This window comes from Plectropomus leopardus, chromosome 6 (assembly GCF_008729295.1).
Source record: "Plectropomus leopardus isolate mb chromosome 6, YSFRI_Pleo_2.0, whole genome shotgun sequence".
NCBI classification, from domain to species: Eukaryota; Metazoa; Chordata; class Actinopteri; order Perciformes; family Serranidae; genus Plectropomus; species Plectropomus leopardus.
In genome coordinates, this window is record NC_056468.1 from 14,651,826 (window position 1) to 14,664,952 (window position 13,127).

At 42.3% G+C, this 13,127-nt stretch overlaps 1 protein-coding gene across 1 annotated transcript in view; it reads left to right on the forward strand.

Moving 5' to 3' along the window:
* adgrv1 (adhesion G protein-coupled receptor V1) overlaps nucleotides 1–13,127 on the forward strand; it is a 112,795-nt gene that overhangs the window by 40,551 nt on the left and 59,117 nt on the right. Inside the window, exons 65-85 of the mRNA XM_042489006.1 lie at nucleotides 135–320; nucleotides 430–665; nucleotides 897–1,045; nucleotides 1,149–1,347; nucleotides 2,343–2,562; nucleotides 2,649–2,888; nucleotides 3,067–3,216; nucleotides 3,320–3,540; nucleotides 3,633–3,912; nucleotides 4,045–4,188; nucleotides 4,812–4,983; nucleotides 5,382–5,523; nucleotides 5,772–6,340; nucleotides 6,624–6,887; nucleotides 7,251–7,368; nucleotides 7,501–7,672; nucleotides 7,837–8,079; nucleotides 9,299–9,706; nucleotides 10,589–10,761; nucleotides 10,953–11,199; nucleotides 11,359–11,498. Of these exons, the coding sequence (XP_042344940.1) occupies nucleotides 135–320; nucleotides 430–665; nucleotides 897–1,045; nucleotides 1,149–1,347; nucleotides 2,343–2,562; nucleotides 2,649–2,888; nucleotides 3,067–3,216; nucleotides 3,320–3,540; nucleotides 3,633–3,912; nucleotides 4,045–4,188; nucleotides 4,812–4,983; nucleotides 5,382–5,523; nucleotides 5,772–6,340; nucleotides 6,624–6,887; nucleotides 7,251–7,368; nucleotides 7,501–7,672; nucleotides 7,837–8,079; nucleotides 9,299–9,706; nucleotides 10,589–10,761; nucleotides 10,953–11,199; nucleotides 11,359–11,498 (4,673 nt within the window). The remainder of the gene's footprint in view (nucleotides 1–134; nucleotides 321–429; nucleotides 666–896; nucleotides 1,046–1,148; nucleotides 1,348–2,342; nucleotides 2,563–2,648; nucleotides 2,889–3,066; nucleotides 3,217–3,319; nucleotides 3,541–3,632; nucleotides 3,913–4,044; nucleotides 4,189–4,811; nucleotides 4,984–5,381; nucleotides 5,524–5,771; nucleotides 6,341–6,623; nucleotides 6,888–7,250; nucleotides 7,369–7,500; nucleotides 7,673–7,836; nucleotides 8,080–9,298; nucleotides 9,707–10,588; nucleotides 10,762–10,952; nucleotides 11,200–11,358; nucleotides 11,499–13,127) is intronic.

A 13,127-nucleotide genomic window follows, 5' to 3' on the forward strand; every position in this document is an offset into this window, starting at 1 on the left:
ACTAAAAAATCCACTTTTTGTCTGTATGTATCAGTGCCATGCAGAGTATACATATTGAAACCAAAATGCATCATAATAATGTTTTTTAAGTGCTCTCTACAAAGCGATTTTTGTCATATCTACCATCATGCCAGGTCCTGGATGATGAACTCCCTGAAGAGCGTCGTGAATACCAGCTTACCCTGACCTCTGCCACCTCTGGACTGGAAATCAGTCCCATAGCCAAACATGCCAGGATTATTATGGCAGCCAGTGACAACCCATATGGCCTCTTCTCCTTCACGCAGCACAAGATCACAGCCTCCGAGGAGGAGGAAATGGTGAGGCTAACAAAATCAGACTTGTGGTGCCAACCCTACTCCCTATGGTCGAGTAGACTCATTGATAAATAAATTTTCATATTCTCTCTTGTTTCTGTTTTTTCTGCAGGTGAATATAACAGTTACCCGCTCTTTAGGCAGTCTGGGCAGTGTTTGGGCGACCTATCAGACCTCAGGCTATACAGCAATCAGTGGAGTTGACTTTGCTCCAGCTTCAGGGAGACTGCTCTTTACCCAAGGCCAGACCTCTCAGCATGTCACACTGTATATCCATGATGACAGTCTTCCAGAGGAGGCTGAGATGTTTTTTCTCAACATCACTGAAGTGGAGCTCGTCAATGTCAGGTAAAGTAACTTGATAAGTTGGAGTAATTAAGCAACTTTTTTGGTTGGGATGTGTATGATAGCTTCAAAAGCTGGAGAGTCGTTGTTCATAAATGATGTTGCAAATAAGGGTGGAGAATCTATTATAAAATTAGTATTGCAGAGCCCCCATTGAGGCAAAATGCAGTGTAGATGAATATAAAAGGTTTCATGTCAGTGACTCTTCATTCTGTGTCTCCCTCTGCTGGTCAGTGGTTTGGACTACACCATTAGGGAGTCAGGTCTGCAGCTGGACCAGCCTCCAGCTATAGGTGACATCTCTTCTGTTGCTGTGGTCATACTAAAGAATGACAATGCTGAGGGCATCCTGGAGTTCAGTCAGGATTATGTCAGCATAACAGGTAAGAGTCAAAACAGAGGCAATCTGAGATCCATTTGGGAAGATATTAAAAGAATATTTATTGTTTATGAATCCATGTTTTTTTCTGTCTTTCTTCCTTATAGTTGAGGAAGATGTGGGCACAGTGTTGATCCCAGTGGTGAGGAGACGGGGATCATATGGATCGGTCTCAGCACAGTTCATTTCTAAAGGCCAGAGTGCAACCCCTGACCTCGACTATATCTTGAGGAATGGCTCAGTGATGTTTGTCCATGGTCAGAATACCAGCTACATCAATGTCACTATTATAGATGATCTGGACAGGTGAGAGAGGAAATCAGAAACATTAAAATAAATGTCTAGCTTGATCCCTAAAATGTTTAAATACATACTATATACTGTCAGCTAAATCAGTGCATCCCAAAGGGACTGTTCACCCTCAGATCAAAAATACACATTTAACTTTCACCTGTAGAGCTAGATATCAGTATAGATTATTTTGATGTGAGAAGCGGAGTATTAGAGATAGCTGCCATACAGATGTCTGCCTTCTTTCCAGTTTAATTAAACCGGGTAGTTCTTGGCTTGAGGTGACAAAAAGACATTTGATAAACTCAACAGCAATGTCTTTTTCCAGAAATCATGATCCAGGTAATCAAGATAATCATTCACAGATTTTTGTTAACAGTTTCATGGAATATAGTTTATTTCTATCCAACTACACCCACCAACCATATCACTGCACAGAAAAAGGCATGCGTCTACTCATTGACGAGGGGTTCATGCTCGTGACAGGGCGAGATGTAAACAGTAATGTCATCTTCGGCTGAGCTGTAACATTAGCTAGCTCAGTTATGCTAAGTGAGCTTGCAGAAAGTGCACACTTCCTTGTGCACATTGATAAAGCTGGTGGGTGTAGTTCGATAGTAAAAAAAATAGTTCCTCAATTTAACTGCTCACAAACAAGGTCTGTGAATGAACCTTTATAATGTGTTTTTTGTGCTTTGAGCACCACAAGCCAAGTGCCAGTTTCATTATATTGGAGAGAAGGCAGACATCTCTGCAGCCGATATCTCCAGCACTCTGCAACTCACACTAAAACTACCTTAATTGATAAATAGCAGTACAGGTAAGAGGAAAATTTGTATTTTTGATTTGGGGCAAACTGTCTCTTTTACTTGGAAATACTTTAAGTACAAGTTAAATTCTAGATAAAAAGTAGCTGATAAATCACTGGTAATTCAGCAAAATGAATTCAAGACTATAATGAACATCGACATTATTTAATTCCAACTTAACACTGACATTATCTCCCGCAGTGAACATGCAGAGATATTTGAGATCCTGCTGGTTGGAGCTACAGGGGGTGCAGTTCTAGGCTCTGAACAAGTTACCACGGTAACCATTGCCAAAAGTGACTCTCCTAGTGGGGTGGTCCGTTTCATCAATGAGAGCCTAATCACTTTGGTCAATCCCAACTCCACTCTCAAACTCAGTCTTATTTTGGAGAGAGCTGGAGGCTTAGTGGGCAACGCAACGGTATGAGAAACAATATCTTCTGCCAGTTTATTCCAAGTGGTTGAACTTCATGGACATCAATTCAAATTGATTTTACCTTTTGACAGGTTGCTTGGGTCATCCGTGGCCCAAACAGCAGAGAGGTCCTTCCTCCATTCAATACAGACATTAGAGAGCCTGTGAACGGCTCCTTCTTCTTCAGGGATGGAGAGGAAGGTACACGCACCATAGAGCTGCGGATTCTCCCCCACGGAGAAGTGGAGGTGGAGGAGACATTTGTTATAGAGCTCAGCATTCTGTCTGGAGAGTTGGGTGTTGATTCTCAGGCTGGATCCATAACACTGATGGTACTTCATTGCATAATGCCTACAATGTTGCTTTCACCAACATAAATCAGTTAAGATTGTTGAAGGATTATCACAATTTGATTTCCCAAAGCACTTTTTGCTGAAGGAAATCTAATGGGATGTAACCCTCAGCACCATACTCACCCTAACTCTCTCCTGATGTGTTTTTGTCTCTCAGATCGAAAAGTTTGGTGACCCAAATGGTATAGTCCAGTTTACCAAGGATGCTCTTCGAGAGCGTGTCTACAATGAATCCACAGAAGCAGAGGGCCCATTCAACATTTCCCTGTTCATCACACGCAGAGAGGGTGTCATGGGTAGCATCACGGTAAGATTACATCAATATGCATTTTTATTTCTCATCAATCGATCATTTAATTTGGGGTCGCTATTAAAGTGTAAACACAATCGTGCTTTCTCTCACACTTCAGGTGCATTGGCAGATACGGAGTGACTCGGATATAACAGGTGACTTCCTAAGCTTAGCTGGCTCAGTGACGATCCCTGAAGGCCAAAGGGATGCAGAAATCGTCCTCAGTCTGATGCCTGATACAGTGCCAGAACTGGAGGAGCTCTACATTGTCAAGCTCACAGCTGTGGAGGGTGGTGCTACTCTGGATGCCAACCCAAACCTCATCAGGACGCGCATCAGGTTTGTCATGATGGTTCTGTTAAACTTAATAACATATATTGACCTCTGGGTATCAAATTAACTCGAAATGTATCTTTCTCTCTCATCCTTAGGGTGCGTGAAAACGATGAGCCCCACGGCGTCTTTTCCCTCAACCCTGAGCAACAGTCTATAATGGTAGTAGGGTCAGATACTGAGGTCACCAGAGTTGTGTTCATGAATGTAACACGGCTTGCCGGGCTGTTTGGCAATGCTAGTGTGGGCTATAGGATCAGTGGAGGGATGGATGAAGTGATGGACATCGAGGAAATCCTGGGAGGACAAGCTGAAGGAAGGCTGTTCTTTACAGAGGGACAGGCCTTCACTTCTGTCACTGTGCCCATCAGCAGTCAGGTAAGGATGAGCTTGTTCAAATTAAGACTTTAAAATTATCTGAATGATTATAGAGGAACTTTTTAAAATACCATCTTTTATATTGTTTTTAAGCTACAGTTTAACACTCTTTTCCTGCTTTTCTCTCCGTAGGTGTTTTTGTCAGTGGGTGAGAGCTTCACAGCAGAACTTACTTATGTTAGACTGGTCAGTCCTATCCTTGGCTCTCCGCCTCGCCTCCTTCACGAAACCAGTGTTGCTACGGTGACTGTGCCAGAAGAAGCTGCCAACTCAGAGGTGAGTTGTGATTGTAGGTTTTTTCATTTATAGATATACTGTATCAGGAGAAATTCTTTTTTTAAATTGCTCCCCCTGCAGGGCACCTAGGATGTTACCTGCTACCTTGCTCAAAGACATTTCATGGATGTGTATGTCTCTGCTGCCGATATAATCACTGTGTCACATTGCATATCTCTGCTGGAGATCTCCACGAGGATCAATAAACATCCAGTTTATTTTTTTCTATTTCTTCAATTATTTCTCAGCCACCAGACACTAAACATGAGACCTATCTCACCATATTTCATTGGAGTCTCTTCCCTCTAATGTTGGTGTCATTTAAGCTTTCATATATTCTTTATTTCTGAGTCAGTTGTGAGTTTTTGACAGCACTGTTAGTACTCAACTTTTTCTTGTCAAGACAGTTAAAAAGTCCATGTAACACAGCAGAGACAATTTTTGATCCCGTCCTTGTATATCTCCTCGCCTCTTTAATTATATTTGTTTGTGTATAGCTCAGTGCTGTAAGAGACAGCAGTAAGCAACATGCATTTTTAATTGATTCATTTCCAGGTTGATAGGTAAAACGGGCAACAAGATAACAGCGTCAATAACCATGTTCTCTCACATATGTTGTGCAGGTTGGCTTTGCCTCGCTGGCTCTGCAGGTTTCAAACATAGAAACAGGGACATGTGAAGCAACAGTGACTCGAACGGGGCTGTTTGGGGACCTCAGGGTGCAGTGGAAAGCTGGATATCCATCAGGGAAGGCTCCACCTGGGCTCAGACTGGGAGCTATCACCCCAAGCTCAGGTAAAACACCCAGAAAGAAAATAACTTCTGAAAAACTAAATTCTAGTGGTGTGGACTCACACATTATCTCAGACCTCTGGCATTTGTTCTTTCTAGTAATTTTGTGTAAAGTGATATTAAACAAATAATGTAATACATAACTTGACCCTGTTGTAAGTGTTAATCATGTTTGCCTTTCCATTTGATGACTCATAAACTACATTTATTATTCCTGGACGGCAGTGAGTCAGACTGAGCTTTCATCTCTGATAAGATGAACTGTCCTCAAAGGATTTACTTATTTTTTCTGTTAATCGAACACTTGCAATCTTGCTTTCATACTTATAGCAAACACTAACACGGACTAATGACAGCATGCATTTTTAATGTTGGTAATGTGCTACTTTCCTCATATTCAGGCTCAGTGACCCTGGCTCACGGAGAGAGGACTAAAGCCATATCTCTGACAGCGGCTGCTGATGTATCAGAGTCGGCTTCCTATGCTATACACCTCACTGCTGCTACCTCCAGCACTTCTGCAGCCAGCACTGTCAAGCTCAGGTAATGGTTTCACAGTGGTCTGACACTGTAGTAGACTGGTTAAGTTAGAAACCTGCTGCATGTTACATTAGTCATTTAGAGTGGGGGAGCCTCAGGTTTTTTTATTTTTATTTTTATTTTTTATTTGCACATCACCTGAGTTTATTATCCTCCCACTTAAACTATGTACTTGCTAATGTTAACTTTTCATGAATACACTTTACATAGATGTCGAATGTAGCCTCACTTTGATGTCTGTCTGCCTGCAGGTCGGGATTTACTGTGGCAGAAGTGGAGCCATTGGGAATCTACCAGTTTGCCCCTGACTCCCGCCAGCTTGTCATTGCAGAGGACATCCAAACAATAACACTTTATGTTCAGAGACTCTACGGTTCTCGCAGCAACAGCACCCACCTGTCCTATGCAACAGCAGCAGGCAGCGCAGCAGCAGGAGAGGACTATATTGCAGTGCCAGACGGCCGTTTGGTCTTCGACTCACCTCGCCAAACCAACGCTTCTTTCCACCTTTCAATACTTGATGACTCCCTTTCAGAGGCTGACGAGTACTTTCACGTCAACCTTACAAATGTTCAAGTCCTTACTCCAAACTTAGCTTGGGCAGATACCTCTCCTCGCCTTAATCCTCAGCACAGCGTGGCTACTGTCACCATCCTGGCTAGTGATGTGACCGGAGGAGTGTTGAGTATTGGACCTGGGCACGTGCAGATACCTGAGGACAGGGATGAGGAGACACAGCAGGAGCGGCGGGTGGTTCTGAGGGTGCGCAGGTCCGACAGTGTGGTCGGGGCTGTGAGGGTTCGAGTCCAAGCATATGGAGGTGTGTGTTTGTCTCGTGGCACTGCTTTAAAGGAATACTTCACCCCCAACTGATTATATGTGTATCAGTAACTGTGTTATGCTGAATTTGGGAAGAAAACTTGTGTAGTTTTCTACACAAATTCACTGTAACAAGGTAATTAACCGATATACAAATGATCATTCCAGGGATGACGCATTCCTTTAGTGCGATGCCGTAATGTTATATTGTAATTTATAATTGTATACAGTCCATAATTGTTACAGTTTTGCTTTAAGTTGTGTTGCTGTGCACTTTTATCCAGACGGAAGTACAACACCTCTTCCCTTCAGTGTGGACTCTGTTGGGACCCTCGCAAAGGAGGAACAGGACTTTCGTTTGGAGTCCACCATACTGTCGCTCCAGCCCGGTCAGAACGAGACAGAGGTTATCCTCCTCATCCTGGATGACTCAGAGCCAGAGGGACAGGAGGTATTCTTCATTTACCTCAGTGATCCAGAGGGAGGAGCGCAAATCGCAGACAGTCCATACCAGGAATTTGGGGCTTTTGCCAAGATCACCATCCTTGGTAAAACAATAAAAAAAGATCTTTGTTTGAATTTGCTGTGCATTGGACTCTATCATCTTTTATTGATAGCTCTAGATTAACCCCAAGGGTGACTTTTGGTTCTAATCAAATGGACCTGCAGACTTTCTTCTCCGGTTCCTTAAATGCCATTTGATTTGCATTAAGTCACTGCTACATTAGTCTCCAGCTGCTATTTTGGACCGCACTTCTCACATAATCACAGCTGTGGGCAGATTATTTGATTATTCTGCACGTCTGATTGATTACAGAATATATTATTATGTAATTGTGAGATTATGAGGAAGTTAATTTGTTCTCTCCATCTCTGTTTGTTCTTTCTATACTTCCCTCTGTTCATACCAGGGAGCGACTTCCATAACGGCATTGTAGGGTTTAGTCTTAATTCTCTGGTGGGCCAAGTTTTGGATGAGGATTCAGAGAACAGAACTGCCCTCCTCTATCTGCAGCGACAGGAAAATAGGTAATAAAAGAACATTTCTTTTTACAATTCAATACACAATTTAAAGTTGAGAAATAAAACATCTTGCCACTGAGATGCTCTCTGGTTTGTACTTAGTCCGTACCCTCTTTCTTTCTTTCTCCTTCTGTTCAGAGCCTTTGAGGATCTACAGGTCTTCTGGAGAGTGACTTTCAGCAAGGCAGCTCTAACTCTTGTCAGCAATGGAGTCAACCTAACCAGAGAGCTGGTGCAGACCTCAGGAACTGCACTGTGTAGGAGTGGAGAGATAGTCTGTGCTCTCACTGTGGAGGTCCAGGATGATGAGGTGAGAGATAAGCAGAGGCCCCTTGGGGAAAAAAAATCCATCTAGTCCAACAGTATAAGGATAGATTACAACATGGCTGAATAAAGATTTCTTTTTTTTCTGTGTATTCATAAGAAATGCTGTGGTACACTTAATTAAACAATCACTCATCTGTTTTGTTGTAGGAACCAGAGCAGCAGGCGTGGTTCTTGGTGGAGATTTATCAGGTCGGTGCTGGAGCCACCATTAATGAGACCACCCGTTTTGCCAACATCACCTTGGCAGAAAGCGATGATCCACAAGGCATTATGTACTTTGCCTTGGGCCACCGACATCCCATCGCCACCCTGACGACCACAAGGCTCAGTCTCCAAGTCTACAGACGAGCAAGCACAGCTTCAGTCACGTCTGTACAATATCGCACACTGGTAAGTAACAAACAGATGTTTGGTAAATAAGCACAAGCATACATCATAAATAGCATGCATGCATATACAATCGGGCACACATACAGAGTAAAATATGCAAAAACGTTCACACACATGCAGTGTGCAAATGCTTGAAACATTATTTGTAATTAGTTGAATTAATGTTTGTAACACTGATATTTGACTTGTTTATTGGCAGCATTTTTTTGTTCATTCAGGCTTGGAGGTGTCATTCTTTGTAGTCAAAACTAGATCATTATGATTCCAATTCTTTACAAGCTGAAATAAGATTTTCCTCAATTAACACCTGAACAGACACAGCAGACAGACAGACAGACAGATCTATTCGTACTCTGTCATTAGTTAGGCCAGTTCGAAAAACTTCATAACTTTATTATGTCGTGCTCTGCGCACTTTAGCTACGCACTATTATTGTGATTCACTTTATGATTTCATAGTTTATTTCTCACTTGTTTTTCTCTTGAAACAATCTTAGGAAATTTAGAAGCATGAACAGGAGCTTTTTATGCTTACGTGTTCTCATTTGGGACATTTCTCCAAAGCAGTTTAGATTCATGGCTAAATTCTACTTCTAATTCAGAAATACATTACATCAAAAGTATCAGCTTGGAGATTGTAGATTGTAGTTACTTTTCTTGTTTTCTGATTGTGGTCTTCCCTTTAACCAGTTAAACTGTATTATAGGTCATGGTTTATTTGATGTTGATGATGACCAGAGTTTCCTCCTCTTCTCACCTCTTTGATCTCATTGCCACCCTTCCTTGTCTGAGGCAGCCTGATTGAGATAACGCAGACACATGCAGTTCATGAAGAATTCACTGGCACTCTCTCTGTTTGATATTGGAGATCAAAGAGTGTCAGCTGCACTCAACAAAAATCAAAATCCTCACTGAGACACATGGCCAGGTCATCTGCTTTCATCTCTCGGAATAAGTGCGTACTGCGAGACAAAAAGTTTGATGCCTAGAGAAAGCCCAGTTCTCTTTGCTTTACGTGATGCTCTCACAACATGGTCAACTTCACCAATATACATGTGCTGCTGTGGGATTTTAGACCATGTGGACACTGTTTACCAAATAACACATGTAACACATCTACAAACAGTAAAAACAGTTTGATTAACAAAAGCAACAGAAGGTGAATTAATGTTGCTCAACATTATTACACCCAACCCAAAACACTTGTGTTTTGCCTCTAGGAGCTCCTCAGAGAAGAGGTAGTGGGTCCGACTACAATCCAGCCTGCTAAATCTGGCATGGACTTTCCTAATCAGGAGGGAAGGATAACCTTTGCTGTGGGCCAGCGTAACACATCATTGGACATTCTCCTCACGCCTGACCTGGCCTCATCATTGCCCACACCGAAGCGCTTCCAGGTGGAGCTCTACAACGCTACAGGGGGAGCTAGAGTGCACCCTCAGTTTGGGCTGGCTAATGTGACTCTGGTGTCAAATGCTGCAAGTGCAGCCGTGTGGCTCCTACTGGACCAATTACATCAGCCTCTTGACTCAACTATATTGAACCAGGTGCTTCAAGGACTGATCGATAAGGTCTCTACACCACTCTCTCGGGAGCAGATAACTGCCATTCTTGAAGCTCTGGGAAAGGTAAGAGGGTTTGAGGCTGAGGACAAAAGCATTTCCTGTAAACTAATACCTTAACCTTACTTAAAGGCCAATATAATTCTCATTAAAGCTGGAAGAGAAGATAAAATGTGATAACATATGCCTTACTGTTCTATCTGCTCCTTCACTATATTAATATCATGGTATGAAACTAGATATCATCTAGGATTTTTGAATATTGGAGTATTTGTTAAAACTGAATTTTTGTTTACATTTTTCTAGTTGCATTACTAATATTTTCTTTCTGAAAGTAATTTTCCACATATTTGCCACTGCATAATCTTTTTCCACCACTCACAAGCTTGTGATTCAACCTAATAGTCTGTTTCAGACAGATCTTCGCTTTAGGGCATACATCACCCCCACTTCACTCCTCTGACAGATCTGAGGACCAGTTTGTCACTGAAAAGGTCTCAGTTGTCACTCTACATGAGCGCTACTATCACCACGCTGCTCTGATGTTAGAGTCTCCATATTGCACTTTCTAAGCCCCCAGACAAGCGGAGACACCGCTGTAATTTAATGTGAAGGGGTGTGCGGGGGACGGCAGAGAGAGTAGAGACAGCAGGAATGAGTTACACAGCATGAGGATATGTGGGAGCACACAGAGCGCATAAGAGAAGGGAAAGAGACAGTAAAGAAAAGGCGGCATTAAATCACTATAAAAGCTGTGTAACACAGAGGCCTAAAACAAAGACAGTGACAGTGCCAGCCAGAAGTGTTGGAAAAGATAGATACAAAACTCAAGTGCAGATCACACATAGAGTTTAATCCAGGGATAGACTTGCAAACAAGAGCAGAGGAATACATTGTTGCTAAATTTCTCCATCTTTCTCTCCATTTATCCTGTTTCTTCTGAGCCAGGTGCTTGCAGAGGCAGAGAGGGCTCCTCTACAGGAAAGTAGCCGCAATTTGACCTATGACCTGCTGTGCACCTTGGCCAATCCCAGCAGAGTCGACACCCGAGGCCTAAGCCACCTTGCTGAGGTGGCCGAGCGATTTGCATTCTCCCTCCTCACACAAAGTCAGTGTGAAATGTGAGTGTTCCCTTCTCAAAACGACTGAAGAGCAGAAGGGAGATATCAGTATTTTAAGATGTTCAATATGTGTTAACTACAGATGAACATTATATTATTGTGCATGTTGCCGCAAGGATTTTCCCTTTGAATATTATTAGCAATGTTTCATGCTTAGTATTCTAAGTGATTTTCTTTGTCTGATTTTCCAGACGGGGTACGATCCTGGAAACATGTCCATATATGACCATCTCTGCCTTCCAGTGGTACCCCACGCAGATCAATGGATACAAATTCAGGGGACGTAATGCAGACTTCTTCCAGCTGCCAGACACCCTGCTGGCAGTACCAGCGGTCTCGACTGCGGACTGTGGCAACCTCAGCCGAATTCAGCTGACTGAGTTTAGAACCGAGCACTGGTTTCTCACCAATGATACAAACACCGCTCTCAATGGGAAGGTAGGGACGCACTGGGTTGGTCAGACTTCATTTTTATCTCAAATCGTGTTTTTTTCAATAAATACAGCAGGTGGCAGTATTACTCCATTATAAACAAGACTTAAAGTATTTAGTTCTTTCCATATCTCAAGCGTCTTCTTTTTTTCCGTTTATATCAAGGTATTCTCAGCGAGCCTCCAGGACAGAAGGTCACGACCCCTAGAAGATGGCAGTGAGGTGCTGTATCGTATCCACAGCCCCGGACAGCAAGTTAAACCTGGCCGGTCTCTGTGCCTTCTCTGGAACCAGACCACTGCAAGGTAATCCACCACAGACACACCAGTTCAGATGCATGCTCAGCCATGAAACAGCAAGTTGACATAAAATGTTTATATTCTTGATGATACGACCACGATTGTGTCAGTGTTACCTAGTAATATCAGCGGTTGAGGTTGTTTATTTTTCTGTATGCCAACTGAAACTTTTTTCTTTACTAATTGAAATTTCTCTTAACTAAGATGTCCATTGGCCAATGTATGTACATTGTTAACAATCTAAAACTGTGACCCCAAGCTCATCTCTGTCTATCATCCTCACATTTGCGTGAGAGAGACTGATTTGCTAAGTGAAGGGCAAAAGTCCAGGTACAGCCTCTCAGCGAGGCCTCTCTGTGGCCACGGGGGAAGTCTCTCCATTCTGTTTAATATCTGCACATTCAGTCTGGTGAATTCTCCTGCTCAGAGCCAGTTTGTTGAGGACAGTCCTGGGGCGTGGAATGGGACTTGGCTGGAACACTATGTTACAAGTTAAGAATTGGCAGGTTCGGTTTGGCCGGAACTGCTACTTGGACAATGTATCGCAGAAAAGAAAACAGATGAGAGAACAGATATGGAGGGAGACTAAAAGGTGGAGAGAGAAGCAAAGTCACTGACAGGGAAAGGTCGCTGTGGTAGTGTGGCTCTCTTGCTGTGAATGTAAGGTCGAAATAAAAAGGACTAGAGAGGACTCAGTTGTTAGAAGACTATTTTTTTTTTGCTTTTTAAAAACTGCTCACTCTATTCCTCCCTGTTAGTTGTGCAACCATATCCAGCACATCGACAACATCACAGAGCATCTGTGATAGGTAACACTAAAGGAGGCCAAAACTCCAGAGAGGAGCAAATTGGACATAAAACAGATCAAAATTAGGTGTATTGTCAGGTAGGTTTTCAGATACAGGCAAGTTGCCTTAGTGTTTTGTTGCATAACAATTAACATAGTAAGATAAAAAAGATAAAAGCAAGTAACGAAACAGTCAGGGAACATATAACAATGGAAAAATAAATAAATAAATATATTTAAATTGTCTTTTTATCTATTTATTTTTTTTAATATGTAGAATGTATCTGTTTTAAAAATGAAGAGCAGCGAGGTTTTGTGTAGGAATGTCCAAAGAATGGCCAAGGAATGTACATAAGTTCACAGTTTAAAGTAAAGAGATGAATGCAATGTGCCGAGAAATAATCCAAAAAGATGTGTGTTAATGTAAGGCATTGTGACAAATTTACGTTTTTGTAATGCGTAGTGTCTTTGGGGTGAGATGAGAGTCACTTAAACTCTATAAAATAATGGATGTAGGTACATGCACTGGCTGTTTTGTTGCCTTGAGTGCGGCATTTCGACTATCACCGACTTTCTGTTGTTGTTGATTTAAGTAAAGGCAGCATGTTACTCAACGGGTCCTGCATAACTTTAAGCCTTAATAAAATGTGAAGAATTTTCCCTGCATAGTTGTCATGAACACGACATGTATCTATAGAGACAAAAAAGGTTTTTTGTACCAGACTGTGGACATGTTTATTTCTGCTGTAAGGTTGGACATTTTAATATGGGGTCTATGGGGATTGAGCCAGCCTTAAGTGGCGTTTCAAGGGACAACAGTTTTTTGGCACTTCCACACTGGCTTCATT